A 21,859-nucleotide genomic window follows, 5' to 3' on the forward strand; every position below is an offset into this window, starting at 1 on the left:
TTTGTCAAGTAAGTGTGGTAGAAGACTGGAGCCAGAGTCGGTCTGTGACCCTCTCTGCGTGCAGTACCAGGATTGCAGCTGCAGTGACCAGGGCTTCCCGGGCCTGAGAGCCAGGCAGGGCCAGACTGGAGTTCAGCGCTGGCAGGGATGGCACATGCCGTGGCCGGATTGTGTTGCAGAAAGAAAAATTACTTGGGTGGAAAGGGAAACAAATCCCCTCTTGTGGAACTTAGATGGGGGAGTGGGGACTCTGATCTGCGACTCCATACCTTAAATAAGAGGCAGAGCTGTTTGTCAGAGAGCAGCTACAGGTAGATAAAGCTGAATGGGCCTATCCCAATACAAAGCAGTGCTGATTTTCTGTGGCGTCTGATTGAGCAATATGGCACCAGTCTGTTTGCCAAGAACCAAAACAGTCACTGGTGTGCTCTTCCAAGAGCCAAGTAATGCTGGCGTCTGTTCTTGATACTATATTATCACATGTTCCATTTTAACAGGTTGTGTTCTTTGGATGCCAAATGGTGACTTTCAGGTTGCAACTCAGCCATTAGGAGTTACAGGTAGAGGGAAACAGAGGAGCAGCTGGCGTGAGGACCAGCTCAGGTGTGCGAGGCTCAGAGTCCTGTAATGCCTTCCATGTTAACCCTGTTCAGTGAGACTGAGTCCGCAGTAGTGATAGAGCAGGGAACTGCTGTGGAAAGCCACTGGGTTTATATGTATTGCCCAGGACGTGGCGATGGTAACCAGAAACCCAGGGAGAAGGCAGAATACCTGTTGTGGTTGTGGCGCCCCCTGTCTCAGGACCCACATCCCACACGTGTGTTCTCTCCAGTGATCACAGTGGGATCGCAGCCTGACCTGAAGCAGATACTTACTGAGGACAGGCTCTCATCTCGATGTCTTAACTCTGATTTCACGAATGCAGAACTCAACAGACTCCTTTAGGTGGAACACACGGTCAGTTTTGCCACAGCCCTCCGCTGGGCAGGGAGAAGGAGGGGATGGCGGTGACTGACAGCGCCTCAGGAAGCAGAATCGCAGAGAAGCAGCTGCCTGAGTCCTGGAGGTCCTGGCATGAAGGCTGGTGGTCACTTGTCATTTTCTGTGTCAGTTGTGTTTCCTGTGTTGCCAAAGGAAGTGCCAGCTTCAGACAGGAGCTCACTGATAATCGGGCACCACGGCCACTGTGGATGGCCTCTCAACATGAGCACCCCTCGTATGGAGGAGCCCCTTGGTGTTCACGCCTTGAGTCGGCTTTCCTGAGAATCTCCGACTGTGTGCCTTTTTGCTACTGAAGGCATCAAAAGTTGCCCTGCTCCTGACTCCTGGCTTTTGTCCTTGAGCACTGCCCAGAGCAGGTGGTTACAGACAGCAGCGTTTGGGATCAAATGCCTCGTCACAGTCTGCACGGTGGTCAAGACCGCCAAGGAACAAGCCCTACACCCCATTCACCTAGATGAGTGTTTGGCTCAGAGCTGACATGTCACTCTGCAGCAGTGGGCACCTGCATGTTCATGCTGCATGCAGTTGCGTCTGTCCCTGAGGGAAGACAGCCCTCCTAGTAGCTGTCACCTCCATCCTTCAGGCCTGCAAGGCAGCACCTACCCTGCTGGTCTCAGCTCCGTGCATGGGAGTTGCGCATGCTCCCAGGTGTCTGCGTGCTCTTTGCCTGCTGAGTCATTGTCACAGAAGTGAGTTCTCCTTCTCACCTTATGCCAAAGTAGCCTCCTTATCTCATCAGAACATAACACGCATTTGATTTGCTGGAACATTCACTTGCAGTTTATGTCTTCTTTTTTTTTTTTTTTTTTTTTTTTTGACAGGCAGAGTGGACAGTGAGAGAGACAGACAGAGAGAAAGGTCTTCCTTTGCCGTTGGTTCACCCTCCAATGGCCGCTGCGGCCGGTGCACCGCGCGGACCCAAAGCCAGGAGCCAGGAGCCAGGTGCTTATCCTGGTCTCCCATGGGGTGCAGTACCCAAGAACCTAGGCCATCCTCCACTGCACTCCCAGGCCACAGCAGAGAGCTGGACTGGAAGAGGGGCAACCGGGACAGAATCCAGCGCCCTGACCGGGACTAGAACCCGGTGTGCCGGCGCCAGAAGTGGAAGATTAGCCTAGTGAGCCGCAGCACCGGCCCGTTTATGTCTGTTTTGAAAGTTCTCAAACCGTTCTTTTTGCCTTTGTATTTTCAGTGAGCGCCAGGGCTGCAGGCCCTGCGTGTGGGTGGGCCTCGGGGGGCATATTCAGCGACATAAGAAGCAGACCCCTCCCCATGTGAAGACTTAGATGTCCGGGCCTTACCTTAGGGTGCAGACAACAGCAGCAGGCAAGGCTAGAGTGAGGAGTCAGGGTGGGCGGCAGTGGCAAAGAAAGGGAAGCCGCCAGGCCAAGAGGTCCAGGCACTGGCCATACAGCCCTCCCCTGAAGAGCAGAAGAGGAAAGTGATACACGGAGGCTGAGAACCTGCAGTGAAACCCAAGCCCCAGTCTCCATGACTGGGCTCCATCTCTGCCCTTGGCCATCACACCTTAGCTCGCTGTGGGAGCGGATACCAGGCCACTGAAGGGGAAGCTCCCAGCAATGGGGGCTGGAGCCAGCAGTTTACTAAGGTCACGTCTATATCCCATCAGTTTAAAAACAAAACTTTACGTTTTGTAAGCAGTCAAATTCTGCTACCTTTAATGTGACAGCATTCAAAAATAATACATAATATTTATTGGAAATCTGACTAGGATTTCCCAAAGAAATAAGCACGTTTGAATACATACAGTAGCCATGTTGTTTCAGTCTAGTGTTTCTCATATAAAGTTGGAGAAATTGTACAATAAATATCTCCCTGGTTGATCTTCTTTTATTTATTGAGGCAAAAATCTGTGGAAATCTAGCCTTTTGCCCCGATTCCCTCTCTGCTGGAAGCCGTCCGTGACTGCATGTCTTTATGACAGCAGATGTACCCTTTATTTCCAGGAACGGTACTTTGAATACCACGTTAATTAATGACTTTTAACTGCATAAAGTAAGCAAGAAATAAAACATGTTTTGTGGGTGTCGCTGCAAAGAAGATCATCTCAATTGATTTGCATATTGCTTAATTAAAACAGGTCATTCATGGAAAATAATTACCTCCAATTATGAGAAAAATAATTTATTGAAATAAAATAAAATGCAAATTGTTCTGCCTTCTCTGAGGAGCTGCATCGTTAGTGCTTTTTGAGGTTGAAGAGTGCATTTATCTGAGAGGTGGCCCTAGGGGGTGGATTATTTACTGTAAATGCTTACACACTCTGCTGTGTGTAAACAGTGGCTTCAGACAAATTTCCTGTTCGTTTTAGACGTTGTCATTTGTCTTAGGAAGATCTATAAAGTTTATTAACATTTCAGCACCCGCTTGGAGGCTCACATGTTGATTGCGTGTGTGAGGAATTAAAGGGCTCAGCCTGGCCTGTCTCACCAGCCAGGTCACAGGGAGCTTCTGCGGAGTGGATCGTGCGACGACCCTGCCTGCATTGTAGACTCCCGGTCAGCGGTCATCCCGCTGCCTTTACTAAAAGTTAGGGTTTGTTTTTCTTTTTTTAATTTTTAAATTTCTTTGAAGATTTATTTATTTGAAAGGCAGAGTTTACAGAGAGGCAGTGGCAGAGCAAAAGAGATCTTCCATCTACTGGTTTACTCCCCAGATGGACACAATGGCCAGAGCTGGGCTGAGCCAAAGCCAGGAGCCAGGAGCTTCTTTGGGGTTTCCCATGTGGGTGCAGGGGCCCAAGCACTTGGGCCATCTTCTGCTTTCCCAGACCATAGCAGAGCGCTGGATTGAAAGTGGAGCAGCCAGGACTCAACCCAGCGCCCATACGGGATGCCAGCACTGCAGGCAGCGGCTTTACCTGCTGTACCATAGCGCTGGCCCCAAGAGCTTAGGTTTTTTAACTAGGGTACGGAATGGTTCTGGATAATCCTAGGAATTCAAAGTTAATTCTTGCATCTCTATATTTAGGCAATTTCTAGAAAAAAGGTGGGGGGTGGTCTAAAAGTTTTTATCACTGTCTTTATGCTACCAAACCAAATTGGATCCATTTCTGCAGGGCCCTGTTAATACTGGATCATTTTGCGAGAAATGGTGGTTCTCATGGATCTGTGAAGAGCAGCCTGGCCCCCTGCCTCAAAGCTGGCTGGGTGGCAGCAGGCAGCATCTTGGTTTTGCCCTAGGTCAAGCCGTTTCCTCATCCTGGGCGTGTGTTTTCTTAGTGACATGAGGAGAAGCAGCCTATGTGCACTGAATTCACAGTGGCCATTTTCCTAGGTTCTGAAAGGCTGGCATTTGCCACGTGCTCAGAGCACTCAATCTCCTCCGGCCTGCGGTGTAGCATTCTCACTGTCTCAGGATAGCCACTTCCTGTGTGATGCCTGCGTAAACACTTTCAAATACACTTTCTATACTGCTTATAGTCGTGTGTTTCTTTGGGGGAAAAAAAAAACTTCTGTTTTTTCACCATTTCTCCAGGCCTCTGGATCGATTTGGAAATGTCCTACAATGGGTCCTTTCTGATGACTCTCGAGACCAAAATGAATTTGACCAAACTAGGTAAAGAGCCTCTTGTTGAAGCCCTGAAGGTTGGAGAAATTGGCAGAGAAGGGTAAGGGGCTATATATGAATTTACTAACCCAACCCTGGGGACCCAGCTTTTCCCTCCAGCCTGAGACACAGGTGGGACGTACAGGCCAGTCGCCCTGGGTGCCCAGTGAGCTCCTGTGTGGGTGCTTCTGCCCACAGAACCTCAGGGGACAGTTGGCAAGTTTTGTCCGCACTGAGCGAGTCCCAGCCCTCCTCGGCTGCGACAGCACCCCACCCTTTGACTTCAGTATTGGTACAGCGTCACTGCTCAGAGCAGCGGAGTAGATGCTTCTGAGCAGTGGGTAGAATCCTCAGGGAGGAAGCTGCTCCCATGATGGCCGTGTGTGGCGCGGCCTGAGTCCCCCAGTGGTCTGTCTGCCCTCATCACACAGTGACTGATTCTGAGGTGGTCTGAGAAGCACTCTCCCTGAGTAATACAGCATTGATTGGCTTGGTAAATTCAGCTCTTCCTAGGTAATGCATCTGCAGCCCAGGGCCATCTGATTTAGTGAACACTTCAAAATTGTGAGGAAATTAATGCAACTTGATTTTTCCCCCCTTAAATGTCTAGAATGGATCAGCTGGCACTGTTACAATCCCACATACCTTAAAATGACTGCTCTGACTGCAAACTTAGATTACGTTATTGTTTTTACCAAATGACAAATGCTGGATGGAGTCTGCTCCTCGCATCCTTAGGCCTCTGCGCGGAGTCCACAGCACAGTGACAGCAAAATGCCATGAGGAGCCATCTTCTCAGGCCCAGCTACGAGACTCAGGCTCTTAGCTTTTTGCTGAGTTATGGTACTGGCTAATGCTTTCATTCATGTTTGTGATTATAGATAGGGAATTTGGGGGATACTCTTTTGCCTAGATTATTGTGATTTATCTGAGTTGCTTAATGTTCCTGTTTTAATAATGGAGAATTATTATGCAATCTAACCTGTATCTATGCTGTTTTCCTTTCATCTTTCTGCTATTTGTTAAAATGTGTTTGGATTCGGCAATCTATGGATTTGTGGTTTCTGGTGAGTGGTATTTATCAACTGTCCATGTAGCATTTCACACCCCATAAGTGCTGAGTCTTGTTGGGTCCATGTGATGCCACAAGGAAGCCTGTCCTCTCTCCCTGTTCCTATACAGAAAGACATAGCCTGTGGGCCTTAGGACTGCCGTCAGGGCAGTGAAAGGTGTTCCTTCCAGGGAAGGTCTCATAGACTTCGTCAGTCTGAACTGCTGGGGTCCTGGGCTTGTCCTCCAGTCAGACCCAGTTTCTGCCCCTCCCACACAGAGCTGGGCTCCCTCAGTTAGGCTCGTGACAAGAGCTGCAGGACCAGCTGCCTGTACCGTGAGGCTCTGTCGGCAGAGGCAGCCTTGACAGGCAGCACGGCAGAGCACCCCTGGGCCAGCAGCATTTGTGCAAGGAGCCCTTTGCCCGCGGGGAAGAGCAGGGACTCCGGCGTGGAAGGGGGTCCTGGGCGTCAGGCAGGCAACAAGGCCAGGCCCCTGAGGCCTGTGCCACTCAGAGTTCCACATTCACGACTGTTCACGTGGCTCTCTTGGCACACTTCCAGGTTCATGAAGTCTGGATGATGAGAGGATGGACGTATTTCTGAACAAGGCGTGTTTCTCTAGACTAAATGGGGGGAAGTCCTCAGCCTTTAGAATATGGAAGCATTATATTTAATTTTTTTTTAATTTATTTGGGGCTGGCACTGTGGTGTAGTAGGTTACGCATCCACCTGTGGCGCCGGCATCCCATATGGACACCGGTTCAAGTTCTGACTGCTCTGCTTCTGATCCAGCTCCCTGCTAATGGCCTGGGAAAGCAGTAGAAGATGGCCCAAGTGCTTGGGCCCCTACACCCACATGGGAGACCCCAAAGAAGCTCCTGGTTCCTGGCCTTGGATCAGCTCAGCTCTGGCCATTGAGGCCATTTGGGGAGTGAACCAGAGGATGAAAGACTTTCTCTCTCTCTCTCTCTCTCTCTCCTTTCTCTCCTTTCTCTCCTTTCTCTCCTTTCTCTCTCTCTCTCTCTCTCTCTCTCTCTCTCTCTCTGTAACTCTGCCTCTCAAGTAAATAAATAAAAATTTTTTAAACAAAAGATTCATTTATTTGTAAGGTAGCATGACAGAGAGATCTTCTATCTGCTGTTTTATACCCTAAATGTCTGCATTGGTCAGGGCGGGGCCAGACCAAAGCCAGGAGCCTGGAAAGCCATCTGAAGCTCCAGCATGGGTGGCGGGCCTGAGTATTTGGGCCATTCTTCCCCTGCTTTCCCAAGCACTGTGGCAGGCAGCTAGAGCAGAAGCAGAGCGACTGGGAGCTGAACTGCTGCTGCAGTTTGGGGTGCCAGCAGCACAGGTGGCTGCTTACCTTGCTGTGCCACTACGCCAGGCCCCCGTGTATTCCTAAAGTACTATTTTCACTCCAGAAAAATCTGGCATAAAATGTTTTTGCTTCTTCCTGTGAGGGTTAAATTATATGCTGATGTGTAATTGGCTGTCATTTAATTTTTTATTAAGATTTATTTATTTATTGAAAGGCAGAGTTACAGAGAGGCAGAGAGAGAGAGAGAGAGAGGTCTTCTATTCACTGGTTCACTCCCCAGTGGCCACAACAGCTGGAGCTGCGCCAATCCGAAGCCAAGAGCCAGGAGATTCTTCCAGGTCTTCTAAGCGGGTGCAGGGGCCCAAACACTTGGGCTATCTTCTACTGCTTTCCCAGGCCATTAGCAGGGAGCTGGATCAGAAGTGGAGCAGCCGGGACTTGAACCGGCACCCATATGAGATGCTGGCACTGCAGGTGGCGGCTTTACCTGCTATGCCGGCCCCTGTCATTTAATTTTAAAAGCAAGAAAGGACACAATCCAGAAGTACTTCATTTGGGATAAAAACAGTCCCTTAACCCTTTTTTGCACTGATGACCTCCTAGGGGCTTAGAGCTCTGGGTTCTTATTCTAGAAAAATGTCTTTACATGCACCCTTTGGCTCAGTTTCTGGGAGCATCAGAAGCCTTTGAAAGCCCATCCCTGGTTAAGAACCGAATCCCAGGAATGGTTCTGGAGTCCGCTTTCCACTTTCTCAGTCAGGAGGCTGGAGGCCGAGTGGCAGAGGAGGGCGGGGGCAGTCTCCAGAGTGGTTGTCATTAGCAGGGGGTCTGGGACCAGCAGCTGCCTTACTGTTGACCCCTCACCCTGGATCGCAGTGAGGAGGTGGCCTCCCTCAGCCACAGCTGCCCGTCCAGGGCCTCATTCCGTGTGAGGCTTTGCTGTCCGGTGCCCAGCCCCAGCAGGGCTTCTGCATTCGCTGCTGGTGTCAGTCCCCTGGGAATTGTACACATGATTGGGCTCTTGTGAGGTCTCTGCAGAGATGGCTGCTGGGCCTCTAAGAAGCCCTCCCGTCTGGTGGAAAGTCTGTTTACCATAGCACCCTGAGGGGGAGATGGAGGGAGGGAGGGCAGTCTGTTTTGCCTTGTCCTGTAGGAGTCCCTTCCTTTGGAAACCGCTGTCCCCAGTGTACTTGTTGGCACCTTTCCTTTAGGTCCTTTGTTTCTCAAATAGCCTTGTTTTCCCACACAGTAGTTAACATCACTGTAGGGATAGAAGGGACTCAGAACTGAACTCAGGTAGTGAGCTGAGCCGTCTGACCTTGAACTGAAGTGAAAAGAGCAAAGCCAGGCTGTCAGGGAGTCGGCTGAGCAGAGCGTGCCGTTCACGCCTGCACTGCAGCCTGGCCTCTGGCCCCCACACGGAGTCGCTGTTCCACAGCACGGCACTGGCCAGACCCCCAAACCCCCGCCGCCACCGCCCCTCCCTACCCTGGGCCCTGAAGTGCTAGGAGCTGTGTGCTTGTGGTTTACCCCGTGACTTGGTCTAGGTCATGGATATATGCACCTGTGTGTCTGCGGCAGACACATGGAACCAGTCTCATGGGTGTGGCCCCCTCAAAGCGGACCCCTCACAGGGCTGCTTGATGCAGTCACCCATTCTTCACGTCCAGCGTTTCGGGGCTGCTCCAGAATTGCCCCTGGAGCCCGAGGTGCTTTTAACCATCCTGAGTGACAGCAAACCGTCCTGCTTTGTAGATGGTTTGGATCTTAGGGAAATTGCTGGAAAGCATCCAAGTCGATGATGATTATGCAACCAAGAACTAAAATGTTGTGCCCAAGCAGAATATCAGTGATAAAACAACGCAGTGTTTCTCACGTATCTGATTCTAAACACATTTCCCAAAAGCTTTTCCGCAGAGGCAGCATAGCTGAAACCTTTTGAGGTGGCTCATTTGAAAGGCCAGCACACTCCTGTGGGATCCTGAGGTTCCACTCATCACCTCCTAGCACATCTTCTCCCTGTTTTTCTGAAGTCCTTGCTGACATCATAAGGTTGAGATCATAAAATGCAGTTGTTATCAAGCTGAGTATCTGCCACGTGTTTAGCTACGTGTTTCGTTAGTAAGTATTGGATACCGTATTACACAGCTACAGTGCAGAGAGCAGAGATACCATTTGGTCAGAATCAGAATTTCACATGATTTGCTCTGCCTTTACTGATACAGCATGGTCTGAATTATTCACTGCAAGCTACAGAATCTATCCTCACTCTTCCTACAGAGAATTTGTTTGAGAACCTGACAGCTCACTGCAGTGCACAGCCTTTGGCATCCCCAGCCTAGATCTGAGCTGCCAGAGGCCACGGACCTGTGGGGACACTCGGGGCAGTGGCTTGCCAGGATCCTAAGTCTTTCAGGCAGTCTGCGGGCTGTGTGGATGAGGGCACAAGGCACCTGTGCTGTCAGGGCAGCTTCCACACCTGGCTGTGTGAGAGCGGGAGCACAGGCAATTCAGTGATGGAGAAGTGAGAAGCGTTTCTCACATGCCTGTGTCATCCTTGGTGGTTCTCAGCTCTGATGGTCTTCATCCCAAGACCCAGTTGGAGCTTTCCAGAGAATCACGCTTTGCAATGCATACTTTAAAATACAGGAGCTCTGTGAGGGCTGTCCATCCACAGAGCACTCAGAAATGGCCCTAGGACCAGTAAAGGCACAAAAGCAGCTCCTGGACTAGCCAGGCCTCCGAGGCAAGAAGGAAGAGGGTCTGGGGCCAGGGACTGCAGAGGGAGTTTCCCTTTAGCTGTTGGCTGTGGCTCTAACGGTGCAAGAGCCGAAGTCAGGGAGGATCCATGTGTACTGCCAGCACGCCACTGGGCAGATCCTCTTACAGCCGGGCTCGTGTTGCAGCCCTGCCCTCCCAGCTTGCGACGGGGGCCGCTGTCCGGCCTGCATGCCCACGCTGCTCGTCCTCTCTGCCCTTGGGTGTCCTAGGCCCCACTGGTCAGAAGTTGACTGCCCCCGTGGGCTTCTGGTGGCCCGGGGCATCAGCAGAAACCAAAAGAGGGCAGCTGCAGAGGAAGAGGGCCTGGGCCCTGCTGCCTTCTGCCCAGCCAATTTTGTCCTTGTCCGAGATACGAGAGCCAGTCTCTGCTAAGTGACATTTGGTTGCTCGATGTGTCCAGAAGCTATTCTGTGCCTTGTTCACTCTGCCCCAGTTAAGGCCCCCAGCCTCAGAGACTGGGCCTTGAACATTCTCTCGGATACAATGCCACAGTCCAGGAAGGGAGCCACCTTTGGTGGTGCCAAGGTTTGGCCAGGAAGCCCCCGGAGCCCCTCAGAGAGGAACCTCGACCACTCACCCTCCAGACAGCCCCGATGCCCTGTGCCCTCAGAAACAGCCTCCTCCGTGGGGGGAGGAGGAGCGACATTGCTCTGCGCTGAGGCCTCAGTCCCCTTCGTGAAAGCACGGGCTTCACAACTGGGGCCTTCTCTAAGCAGCTTCCTGGGTTCTTGTATCAGCTGCCTCCTGGAATCCCTGAGACTTTGCCTGTGGCTGCTGGTGCTCTCAGTGGTCCTCAGGAGACAAAGGGCAGGGGCGGGGTAAGACGCCTCCTTCATTAGGAAGGAGTTGAGTCAAAACCAAGTCGGGGCGGAACTGAGCCAGAAAGCCTCCCAGTCATTGAACTCAGCCGAGGTCCAGGGACTCGCCTGAACATCTCCCTCATCAGCGAGACGTGGTCACAACCCCCTCATCGCCGTCACCTCACCCCTGCAACCATCGTTCTTCCCATCCGCCTCCCACTCGGTCCCAGCTGTGCTCCTGACGAAATCACTGCGTTCTGTGTGGAGCCCCAGGGGCCGCGCGCCGTCCTGCACTCTCGGATGGAGCCCCTTTGGTGGTGGGGTGGAGCGGATGCCAACGTGTAGCAGCTGTGATGTCTTGGCCCGTTGTGGTTGAGTGTGCGTGTGTGTGCTCTTTGTAAGCAGAGCTCGGGCCACAGGCAGGCTGCAGTGCTGACTGTCCCCCTGTTCAGTTGCAGGCCCAGGGCGTACTGCCTCGCCGACAGTGATGAGGAGTCTTCCAGCGCTGGCTCCTCCGACGAAGACGATGCTCCAGAGCCCAGTGCGGGAGACAAGCAGCTGCCCCCGGGAGCAGAAGGGTGAGCAGCCAGCTGGGAGTGAGCCCTTTTTCCCCTCCCTCATCTGTGACCTTGCTTCTCTCTGCGTGTTGATTGGAGTGGGCGGTTTTCACCTTAATACCTGATGTCAGTGACTGGATTAAAGTCCAGGCCCCAGAGCTTTGTGAAGACCTGTGCCGCTTTCCTTACTTAAGAGGGTCCCAGCCAAGATGCCTTTCTGCCGCCCTTTGAGTACATAGCAGAGGACTTGAAGGGTGTGCTCGTTCGAAGAGCCATGCCCCGGGGTCAGAGGGAGCAGCCTCCAGGCCTCTGGCCCTGGTGCCAGCTGGGTCCCACCTGCTGTGAAAGCTGCTGCTTCCTGCAGAACTGAGCTCTCGCAGGGCTCCTCTGGTGGCCTGCAAAACCGTGAGCGAGTGAACTTCTCTTGTGGACCACAAGCTTCACGGGGGGGCTCTCTGCCTGTTGCTTAGGTCAGTGTTTATTAACCAGCCAGCTCCACGAGGATCTGTTATTTATATGGAGCTGAAAAAGCTCAAATTTGAAAGAAGCCAAAAGCTTTTCTAAGAACATTATCACCTATTCCCTTTCTAAGCCCTACAGAAAATGAGAAGTTAGAGGTTTGGGAAGTTGGTGCTAAAGTTAATGTGCATTGTTTAAAATGTAGCCCTTAACCTTCTTAAGAATGATTGCTTTTCCCTATGTATTCACATGTTATTCCTGACACCCTGGGCTGGGGAAGATTTTAAAAAGCAAAAAATCTTTGCTTTTCAGGGGGCAGGCACAGGGTAGACATGACCTGACCCAAAAGCATATTTTCTTGGCCAGCCAGAAGGTCAGTTTGGTGTAGTATTTCCTTTAAGAATTGCCAGGCCCTCTGAAGAGTGGTGGTCCCTGAGGGCTGGTGTGACAGCTCTGTAGGCAGCGGTTGGTTACTGTTTGTATACCTGGGGTTGCAGCGTGAGACACTGGGTCAGTGCTGGAATAGTAGGGGGAGGAGAGGCGAGACCCCGTCCCCGTGCGAGGACTTTGCCCAGCTCTCTGCCATCAGGACTTGGCCTCAGGCTGCTGTTCATCCCTTCTTGGTGTGAACAGCTCTCCACTGGGGTGCTGTGGCTCCCCAAGGGCCTTTTACCAATGTCTGAAGAAATTTGTAATTGCCACACCAGGGGGTGTGTTACTGACATGTGATAGGCAGATATCCCATAATTGTCAGGACAGCCCCCTCAGTATGGGATTGGAATTGCCCGGTCCAAAGCGTGGCGTGTGCTGGGGTTGAGGGATGTTGCTCTAAAGCAAGGTCAGTGAAGAGCCACGGGCTTGTGTTTGCAAGAGCAAAGCTCGCTAACGTCCCCATGTCCCTCATTTGAAGGTACGTTGGAGGGCATCGAACAAGTAAGATTATGAGGTTTGTCGATAAAATTACCAAGTCAAAATATTTTCAAAAAGCAACGGAGACTGAGTTCATTAAAAAGAAGATTGAAGAGGTCTCTAATACGCCCCTGCTGCTGACTGTTGAAGTACAGGAATGCCGAGGAACCTTGGCCATCAACATCCCGCCGCCTCCCACCGACCGAATATGGTGCGTAGAGGGCGCTCAGGGACCTTCCGCGGGACCCTAATAGTCCCAGCCTACTTGACCTTGAGATTTTGGGACGAACCCCTGGGCGGGAGCTCTGTCAGCCTTAGCACTGATTGTAAATCTCATAGCCCTTCTGTTCTGTGAATGGTTCATTCACACTGAAGAATTGGTCTTCATGTTAAAGAAAGTGAAGTTTAAAGGAAGTTAAAGTCAATACACAAAGTTTATGAGATGAGCAGCTTCTGTCTGTGGTCTTCCTCCCCCCCAAAGCCAGCTCTGGCACCAAGAACAATACTGCCGTTTGTAGACAGAGCCCTTGCCGTCTGCCTGCCGGATGCGGCCTGTGTCAGGTCCCCCTTGACAACTGGGGAGCCCACCTCCAGCAGAGTCTGGGCAGTCAGGGACTTCTGGGCCAGACCTAGATGGCGAGGAGGCCGGAGTGTGTGCCCTTGGTACATGTGGCAAGAAGTCTGTCCGGCGAGTTGGTTCTCAGCCCCCACTGTATGTTAAAGTCACCTAGGGGATCCCATGTTGTGATGCAGAGGGGGGAGCCATCACTTTCAACGTCAGCATCCCATATCCAAGCACTGACTCGAGCCCTGGCTGCTCTGTTTCCTACCCAGCTCCCTGCTAATGTGCCGAAGAAGGCAGCAGCAGATGCCCCTGTTTTGGGGCCCCTGTCACCCACGTGAGAGACCAGGCTGAGTTCTGGCTCCTGGTTTCAGCCTGGCCCAGCCCTGGCTGTTGCAGGCGTTTTTAGAATGAAGCAGGGGATGGGAACTCCCTGTTTCTTCCTCTCTATCTGTAGCTCTTTCAGATAAGTAAATAAATCTTTTTAAGAAATCACCTGGGGACTTGCCAAAAATACAGATGTGCCTGGGACATCCACAGGGTCTTAGGAGAGGGAGGTGGCGATTAAGCCAGGGACGAGAATCACGGAAATAAAGTATTCATGGGCCCATACCCGGGCTTCATATCTGTGAATCTCAATTCCAAACTGCCATTCCAAGTCCTCTAAAATGGGTGTAAATGTATGCAGTGGTGCATCAGAGACCACACCGTGCTGTAAACTGTCCTCAAAATAAAAATACCACACTGCGGCCTGGCGCGGAAGGAGGCCAGTGTGGGCCAGCGCTCCCGGAAGGGGTCGTCAGGAGAGGGTTTCTGAGTTGAGTGACCATCTATGAGGCTGGTCTTCCCCAGGAAGACTTAACAACAACCTGTTAGAAGAAAAAAAAAAAAAGCAAAAGCCCAGAAATAACGACGTTAATACCTTACTGTGCGGCCTCCCAAACCTGGGGAGATAAAAACAGTTTGCATGGGCCGGCGCCGCGGCTCACTAGGCTAATCCTCCGCCTTGCGGTGCCGGCACACCAGGTTCTAGTCCCGGTCGGGGCGCCGGATTCTGTCCCGGTTGCTCCTCTTCCAGGCCAGCTCTCTGCTGTGGCCCGGGAGTGCAGTGGAGGATGGCCCAAGTGCTTGGGCCCTGCACCCCATGGGAGACCAGGATAAGTATCTGGCTCCTGCCATCGGATCAGCGCAGTGCGCTGGCCGCGGCGGCCATTGGAGGATGAACCAATGGCAAAGGAAAACCTTTCTCTCTGTCTCTCTCTCTCTCTCACTGTCCACTCTGTCTATCAAAAAATAAAAACAATTAAAAAAATTAAAAAAGCATTTCCTTAGTGAGCATTTGGCATAGTAGTGAAGATGGTGCTTAAAATGCCTGTATACTAAAAATTAAAAAACAAACAAACAAAAAAACAGTTTGCATGTAAGAGCTGATACAACATGACTTCCCTGGCAAGCGTTTCTGTTTGTCAGTTACAAATGCCACTCGCCTGGGAGATAGAGTGCAGGCCGCAGGGTGGGCAAGTGTGTTCCTGACCCCTGGAGAAGAACGGGAGAGCGTGGACAGCAGTTGGCCATCGCTGGGTCCTAAGCACAGCGTGGCGGGCAGGCTCCTGTTCTCAGATGGTTTTGAGGGCACACAGTGCCTTTTCCAGGCCCTTCGCTAGCAGTCCCGAGCGCCAGTCGGTCCCGTCGGAGGCCACGAGGAGCGTGTGTGGGGAGTGCGGTGCAAGCGGGCGGCGGACGTCGTCCGTGGTCAGGGCGCGGCGTGGGCACTGGCCCCGCTGGTCTCGGCGGCTCTGCGGCAGGTGCTGCCGGCACAGGCCGCTGCGTGTGCTCTCTGTGGGGCTCTGTAGCACACAGGTGGCTTTCAGGACAGCAGAAAGGAGAGGGGTCGTTGCCACTTTAGGAAAAACCCCATGCCCACGGCCTAGCCTGGCCCTGCCCGCAGTGCGTCCCGGCCGGCCCGCCGGGCATGGGCGCTGGCAGAGTGGCCCCTCGCGGGCATTTCTCTGCGTCTAAACGTGGCGATTCTCTTCAAAAAGGTACGGCTTCCGGAAGCCACCGCACGTGGAGCTCAAAGCCCGGCCGAAGCTCGGAGAGAGAGAGGTGACCCTCGTTCACGTGACGGACTGGATAGAGAGGAAGCTGGAGCAAGAGTTTCAGGTAAGCCCGGCCCAGCCCGCGGGCTTGCCGTGGGTCGGGGTCCCCTCCCGGGTGCGTGCAAGACGGCGCTAAGTAGCCGGCGGAGGAAGCCCCAAAGGTGCAGGCGGGTCGGGAGGCAGCTGCTCCCCCGTGCCCCGGGCTCGCGCGGGCCTGGCAGTGGCCAGCGAGTAGCCCGGCCCGCGGTGGGGAAGCTGCCGCCTGCGCCCACCCCCAGAGCGCCTTCTCCAAGCCTGCTTGCCGCGTGCTGCCACCAAAGATGCTGACGGCTGAGGCCCTGCCCTGAGCGAGTTCCATCACATTTTCTGAGATATTCGAGGCACGGCTGTCTTGTAGATTTTATGCATTAACAATTTATTTGCCTTGTGGTGAGTCTCATTTTTGAAAATGACCTGCGTGCTTCTTAGAGTGGTGTGTTTTGAGTTACTGCCTTTAAAAAAAATGGAGTTTTCAAAAAGTTCATGAAAGATGCAATTATGAAAAAAAAAACTATACAGTTTATCTTTTAATTCCATAGTTCCATGAGTTTTATAATTATCTTCATAATATTATTTAAAAACTGGAATGAAATACAACTGATAACCAGTTTTGTGAAAAGCTTCCTTTTATCACGAAATCGAAAGGTATTGTGAACTAGTTGGAGAAAGAAGCTTTTGGCTTTCTCTTCTATCCCTAAGCCCATCATTAGGAATTTGGGTAGGTCATCCCCTTTAGAGGGAGAGGGGGCAGAGGTGGGTGCCTGGCGTTTTCTGAGACAGGTCGGGAAGTTGGAGGGAAGTTGCAGCGCCCTCGTGTGGAGACCCAGTGCTTTCACTGATGTTTGGTAAGAGCCTGATCAGAGGGCACCGCCGAACTTCACCTGGAAAGCCGTTCTATGAACAGACGGGCGCGGTGCCCCGCCCTCAGCCGCTCGGTGTCCTGGTGTGTTCATGTAGCAGGATTTCTTTCAGAGTGTTATGAGGTGCTGCTGGTTTGGAAAACAATACTAGTTTACAGTTCACTGCTAGGATTTGAAAGCATAAATTCACTTGGGGTGTGTATTCTGACCATAGTAATTTGCAAATAGGGTCAGCAGTTAAGCCAGTTCTAAGTTAATGTTGTTTATCAGTTCATGTGAGTGATTTTATCGTATGTATATGAAATCAAAGGCTGCGCTTGCCACAGGGTTGGTCTATTAGGTTCTTGTATTCAATCACTCTGGTTCCTCTACTCTTTCTAAATTAAAGCGTCTTGGAGGAATTTGTTTGGAATGTATAGGAAATGTTTCCCTATTTTTAAAAGTGTGTCTAGGCCGGCGCCGTGGCTCAATAGGCTAATCCTCCACCTGCGGCGCCAGCACACCGGGTTCTAGTCCCAGTCGGGGCGCCGGATTCTGTCCCGGTTGCCCCTCTTCCAAGCCAGCCCTCTGCTGTGGCCAGGGAGTGCAGTGGAGGATGGCCCAGGTGCTTGGGCCCTGCACCCCATGGGAGACCAGGAAAAGCACCTGGCTCCTGGCTCCTGGCTCCTGCCATCGGATCAGCGCGGTGTGCCGGCTGCGGCAGCCATTGGAGGGTGAACCAACGGCAAAGGAAGACCTTTCTCTCTGTCTCTCTCTCTCACTGTCCACTCTGCCTGTCAAAAAAAAAAATTTTAAAAGTGTGTCTAAAACATAAAATTATCAGAACAAAGCAGGGTGACAGTCTGACAAAGCATTCTCCCATGACTGTTCTTTAATGTCTTCCTACAGAAAGTTTTTGTCATGCCAAACATGGACGATGTTTATATCCCGATAATGCACTCGGCCATGGACCCTCGTTCCACTTCCTGCCTCCTGAAAGACCTGCTTGTGGAGGCTGCTGATCAGCCGTGATGGGTCAAGGTCGAGTGCCCAGTATTACGAGACCTGGCTCAAGGTGTGGGGTTCTTGGCTGCCATCTTTGCTGTGGCACTGGCCTTTTCTTGTGCCACAGCTACTGTTTCTCAAAGGATGCTTCTGCCCTCTGCCTGCCGGTGCCCATTCCACTGTGAGGTGTCATTTCCCACGTCCAGTGACAGGTGTCTGGATGGCCTGCTGCAAAGCTTGGACTTGGCAAAGACTGGAAGAGTCATCATGGTGGGTCCAGACATTACAGGTGACTCACACCATGGCTGCTTTGTCTGCCAGATGTCACAGCAGCCAATGAACACACGAGGAGCAAAGCTGTACAACTGGAAGGCTCCCGTCCTGGGCTCCTCCCAAGCTCCCCTCAGCAGCTGGTGTGCGGTGGAACTTCTTGTCACTTCTACACTTTGTAGGCGATCACAACCCTCCTGAACTGCAGAGGTTGTCACGTGTGGTAGTGTGGAGGGTGGGAGCAGCATTCTGTGAGCCATTTCACTGGTGATAAAGACATAGGCATAGCAACTTTTCCTACTAAATTGTGCATTTTGGAAGCAAGTAGCCATAGAACACACACACACACACACACACTATCAGCTGGGGTGGGGACAGTGGGATTTGTATGTGAACATCAGGCAAAGCCATGAGATCAAGCCTTTTACCAATGAGGTATAATCACCTGGTTTCTAACTAGTCCTGAGTGTTTTCCTGACACCATGAGCATACGTGAAAATTTTAAAACACCTGCATATGACTCACTTGTTTCTCTCATGTGGATGGGGTGGGGCCAGAAACCTAGCTGGCATTTCCTGGGTTCCAAGAGGCTTTACATAGGAATCTAAACGCTTGTCCTTCTAGTTGGTTTGGGCTCATTTTGCAGGCAGTTTCCTTTAATGATAGCCAAAACAGAGAACTGCTAATTATTTCAAGAGTCAAGACCCAAAGTTCGCTCAACATCAAACACTACATGATCTCAAAATGAACATGTGACCCTTCTTCAATGTTGCCAACTTAATTTTGTGCATTTGTGTCAGAATGTTTAGTTTACAAGTTTGGGGGCTCTATTGTATAATTTGCTGTTTAAAAAGTAAACTTAATAGTTTTTTATTGTTAAACGCTGCAGTCATGTCAAAATTACCTTGGGGTAACTTTTGATAATTTACATCTGTGGACAAAGCTAATAGTGGTTTTTTAAACAGCACCTGCCTGAACATGACTTTAAAGAAATTAATATATTGAAAAAGTATATTTGAACTTTTGATTATTTTAATCGCACCATTAAAACATGACTTAAATTATTGGACCATTCCAGTCTGTGTACTGTTCTACTTTCTCACTGTGTAGCTGACTTGTGTGTCAGAGTCCGCATGTCTTGTTCACTGGTCTTTATCATTTTTGTGCAATAACTAAAGGCAAAGGACTAGATGCACTACTGTGTAGAGATTACACGACTGTACCTTATTGCACTTGAACAGTATGTGGGAATTTACAATCGCTTGCATTGTTTCACAAAATAAATATCTCATGTCAAATACTAGGCAAGCATCCAAGTCATTTCTACTAAATGCTTTCAGATGAACGTCTCACAGGGCAGTAGCTTTCATTTACTGAGTGGTCACCAGTGGAGGGTGCGGTTAGGTCTGATTCAGGAAGCCATTCAGACTCCCAGAGCCATGAAGCACAACAGCTTTAAGGGGAAAAGGAGACAGAACTAAAGATTGGTAACTGGAGGCTTGCAATTTACTTGCTATTCGGTGCAAACAACTCTTGGTGGTATGGGTCTGAGGTCGAGTGCCGCTCGGCCGCCATAATGCTGCCTTAGTTCTGAACCCCCCTCACTTGCACACCCTTTGCCTTACCGCTGCTGCCCTGTGCATTCCCCTCAGCTGGGAGAACTAATGGCAGGCTGCGATCATGCTGGGCTAACCGAAACCTTGTTAACTTGCCCAAAGCTCGGGCAGTTGACCCCGGACCCATTGTTTCTAAGTAGGTCGCAACCAGGGGTTAGCACTTGTCAAGGCCCAGGCCGGCGCTGTGGCATGCAGGCCAAGCAGCTGCGTGGAAGCCAGCATCCCCACGTGGGAACCGGTCATTTCCCGGATGGACCACTTCCGACCCAGCTCCCTGCTAAAAGCTGAGGGAGATGGGCGAGGTGTTTGGGCCCAGCACCCACACGACAGATCCGGATGAAGCTCCTGGCTTCGGCCTCGCCCAAGCAGCGATAGCTTTTGCCATCCGAGGAGTTAAACCAGCGGATGGAGATCTACGGGTAACTTGGCCTTTCAAACAGCTCTTAAAATGTGAGGCAGTTACGTCCACCTGCTGGTCCACTCCCCAAATGGCCACAGCGCCGGGAGCTTCTCCCAGCTCTCCCATGTGGGTGCAGGGGCTCAACAGGACCATCTTGTGCTTTCCCAGGCAGAGCTGGAGGGTGAGAGCGGCAGCCGGGACTCGAACCGGCGGCTCATGCAGGCGCAGACTTAGCCCACAGCGCCGGCCCCTGATCTTTCAGAGATCCAGCCCTTAGCTTCCCCAGGGCGTGGCTGGCTTCCGTCCCCTCCCAGGGCCCTCCCCGCGCGGCCCCCGGGATGGCGCAGGTCCCCTCGCGCGGAAGCCGGGCGCCAGCCCCGGCCGCCCTGTCGCTCGCGGTTAAAAGGGCGGCCTGCGAGGTACAGGCGGCCCCAGTTATGGGCGAGCTCGTGCTCTGGCGCTGCAGCCTGACCCCCGGCGCCACGCGCAGGCGCGACGGGGGCTCAAAGGCAGCGCGTGGCGGCGGACACACGGACACCAGCGATGAGAACAAAGTCCTTTATTGAGAAGCTCGGAGGGGTGGGCGGGGGAACTTGAACCTGCGCTGGGGCTGATTCAAGTCCGACTTCTTCCTGCGCTGGGGCGGATTCAAATCCGGCAGCCGGGACCTGCAAGAACCACAATGGGGGTTCAGGGAGGGCTCCCACCGCCCGCAAGCCTCCCCGCCTCTGCCGCGGCTGCTCAGACTCCAGTTCGCATCACCCGCATCAGCAGTCTAACACGTGCTTTAATTTGGATGTCATCACCGCCGACCGCCCGCTCGCCCTCCACCCTGCTCCAGGCCCAGCGCCCCAGGCCGGAGCTGCCCTTCAGCCACCGGAACCTCACCTTCCTACCGTCGCAGTCTCTGAAAGGACAGTAACCCGCAAGCACTTTTACTTAAAGGAGCAGACCGGAAGTGATTGGGCGGGCCCTCCCGTTTTTTAGCCAATAACGAATGAAACTTCCGACCATGTGACTGCATGGCGGCCTGATGATTGGTCGTACTCTCTGGGTCCTCCTGAGTATAGAGTGCCCACATGCTAACCATAGAGATGGGAGCCTAGAGCAACGCAGGTAGACACGTTGAGTGAGTCTGAATCCTTCGGTGTTAGCAGCTCTCTACAGTACACTAAGGGAAATTTACAGACCACAGGAGACAAGCAATTCATGGCTAGCAGGAGGTATTCTGTGCCATGAGCGAGGCTACGAACTGAGGTTACACAGATGAACAAAACCTTCAGGAGTCAAGTAACGTAATAGAAAGAGCTTTATAACCTCAGTCGCTTAACTTTCTTGAGCCTCATTTTCTGAAAATTTAGGAATATCCCCCCACAGTTGCAAGGACTAGGTGAATTAATGTCAGCCAGCCAGCACATTGTGAGTGGTAACCAAACGTATGTTTGATAGGACTGGGGTGATGGGGCAAACTGTGATGGCAATACTTCACTGAATGCTAAAATGCAACTATGAGAAGCCCAAAGCAGAGAGGCCGTGCCTGGGAAAGCGCGAAGTGCTTCGCAGAGTTGACTGCGTGCGTTTTGGGAGCCCAGGCCCTGTGCTGGTCCCTGGATGTCCAGGGAGATGAGTAAGGACGCGGACCGGCCCTCCAAGACCTGGCTTGACCTGGAGAGGGAACTCTGCCTGCCTACCGCCTTCCTGCATTTTCCTTAGAAGTTCTTTTCCATTTGGGGCAGGCACTACCGTTAGCACACCGCTTAGGAGGGCCCCATCCCATATCAGACGGCCTGGGCTCCAGTGCTGCCCTGCTTCAAATCCAGCTTCCTGCTGATGCGCACCCTGGGAGGCAGGAGCTGATGGGTTAAGCACATGGAGTCCCTGGCTTCTGCCTGGAGCACTCGCTCTCTCTCCTGCCTGCCTTTCAAATAAAATGAAAATTAATTTAATTTTAAAATTCTTCTTTGATCCAAAGCAGTAACTGTTTTGACCGGGGCCCAGCACCCTCTAGATGCTCTTTTTCTGCGTACACTGCTCTTCTGCTCACAGGTATTGCGTCATGGTGGCGTCTCTACATTGGGAAGTGTATGCAGGCTTTCTTTGTGACCTAAAATATGATCAGTTTTTATGTGTATTCCACAGATTCTTGAAGATGTTGTCACTATCGTGTAAAAATGTAATATGAAATATTTGTTAACCTTAATTTGTTGTAATGACATTGTCGACATCTTTATTTTGTGTATTATATATGTGGTTAGAAGTGTGTGTGCTCTCCTTGATGGATAGGCACGGGTTAGCATTATGCTGCAGGAAAGGGCGCTGTGGCACGGCGAGTTAAGCCACAGCCTGCAACACCAGCATCCCACGTCAGAGTGCTGGGCTGAGTCCTGGCTCCTCTGCTCTGAATCCGGCTTCCTGCTGATGCACCTGGGAAGGCAGCAGAAGTACCCCTGCCACCTGGGTTGGAGACCAGTTTGGGGTTCCTGGCTCTTGGCTTTGGCCTGGCCCAGAACTGGTGGTTGTGGCCATTTAGGGAATGAACCAGAGGGTGGAAGATCTCTCTGTTATTCCCTCTCTCTGTCAC

General features: G+C 51.9%; 1 protein-coding gene, 1 long non-coding RNA gene and 2 other non-coding genes across 12 annotated transcripts in view; 1 reads left to right on the plus strand and 3 right to left on the minus strand.

Annotated features, from left to right (window-relative positions):
* Positions 1 to 21,859, plus strand: part of TEX2 (testis expressed 2) — a 135,460-nt gene that overhangs the window by 105,984 nt on the left and 7,617 nt on the right. For 5 of the 9 annotated variants that reach the window (XM_051825828.2, XM_070060470.1, XM_070060472.1 and 2 more), the window contains exons 8-12: positions 4,501 to 4,633; positions 10,976 to 11,101; positions 12,450 to 12,659; positions 15,053 to 15,173; positions 16,897 to 18,565. In XM_051825828.2, the coding sequence (XP_051681788.2) occupies positions 4,501 to 4,633; positions 10,976 to 11,101; positions 12,450 to 12,659; positions 15,053 to 15,173; positions 16,897 to 17,019 (713 nt within the window). In that variant the 3' untranslated portion in view covers positions 17,020 to 18,565. Of the gene's footprint in view, positions 1 to 4,500; positions 4,634 to 10,975; positions 11,102 to 12,449; positions 12,660 to 15,052; positions 15,174 to 16,896; positions 18,566 to 21,859 lie in introns of those variants that run through there. The other 4 variants (XM_070060473.1, XR_011383425.1, XM_070060474.1 and 1 more) reach the window with 4 other exon arrangements.
* On the minus strand, positions 19,655 to 20,246 carry LOC103351596 (uncharacterized). Its single transcript, XR_519350.4, has 2 exons — positions 20,167 to 20,246; positions 19,655 to 19,946 (listed from the first exon to the last, which is right to left on the minus strand). It is a non-coding gene; the product is annotated as an uncharacterized lncRNA (long non-coding RNA).
* LOC127484544 (small nucleolar RNA SNORA76) lies at positions 19,663 to 19,794 on the minus strand. Its single transcript, XR_007911606.1, has one exon. It is a non-coding gene; the product is annotated as a small nucleolar RNA SNORA76 (small nucleolar RNA).
* LOC127484527 (small nucleolar RNA SNORD104) lies at positions 20,018 to 20,087 on the minus strand. Its single transcript, XR_007911588.1, has one exon. It is a non-coding gene; the product is annotated as a small nucleolar RNA SNORD104 (small nucleolar RNA).

The sequence above is a fragment of the Oryctolagus cuniculus genome, chromosome 17 (assembly GCF_964237555.1).
Source record: "Oryctolagus cuniculus chromosome 17, mOryCun1.1, whole genome shotgun sequence".
NCBI classification, from domain to species: Eukaryota; Metazoa; Chordata; class Mammalia; order Lagomorpha; family Leporidae; genus Oryctolagus; species Oryctolagus cuniculus.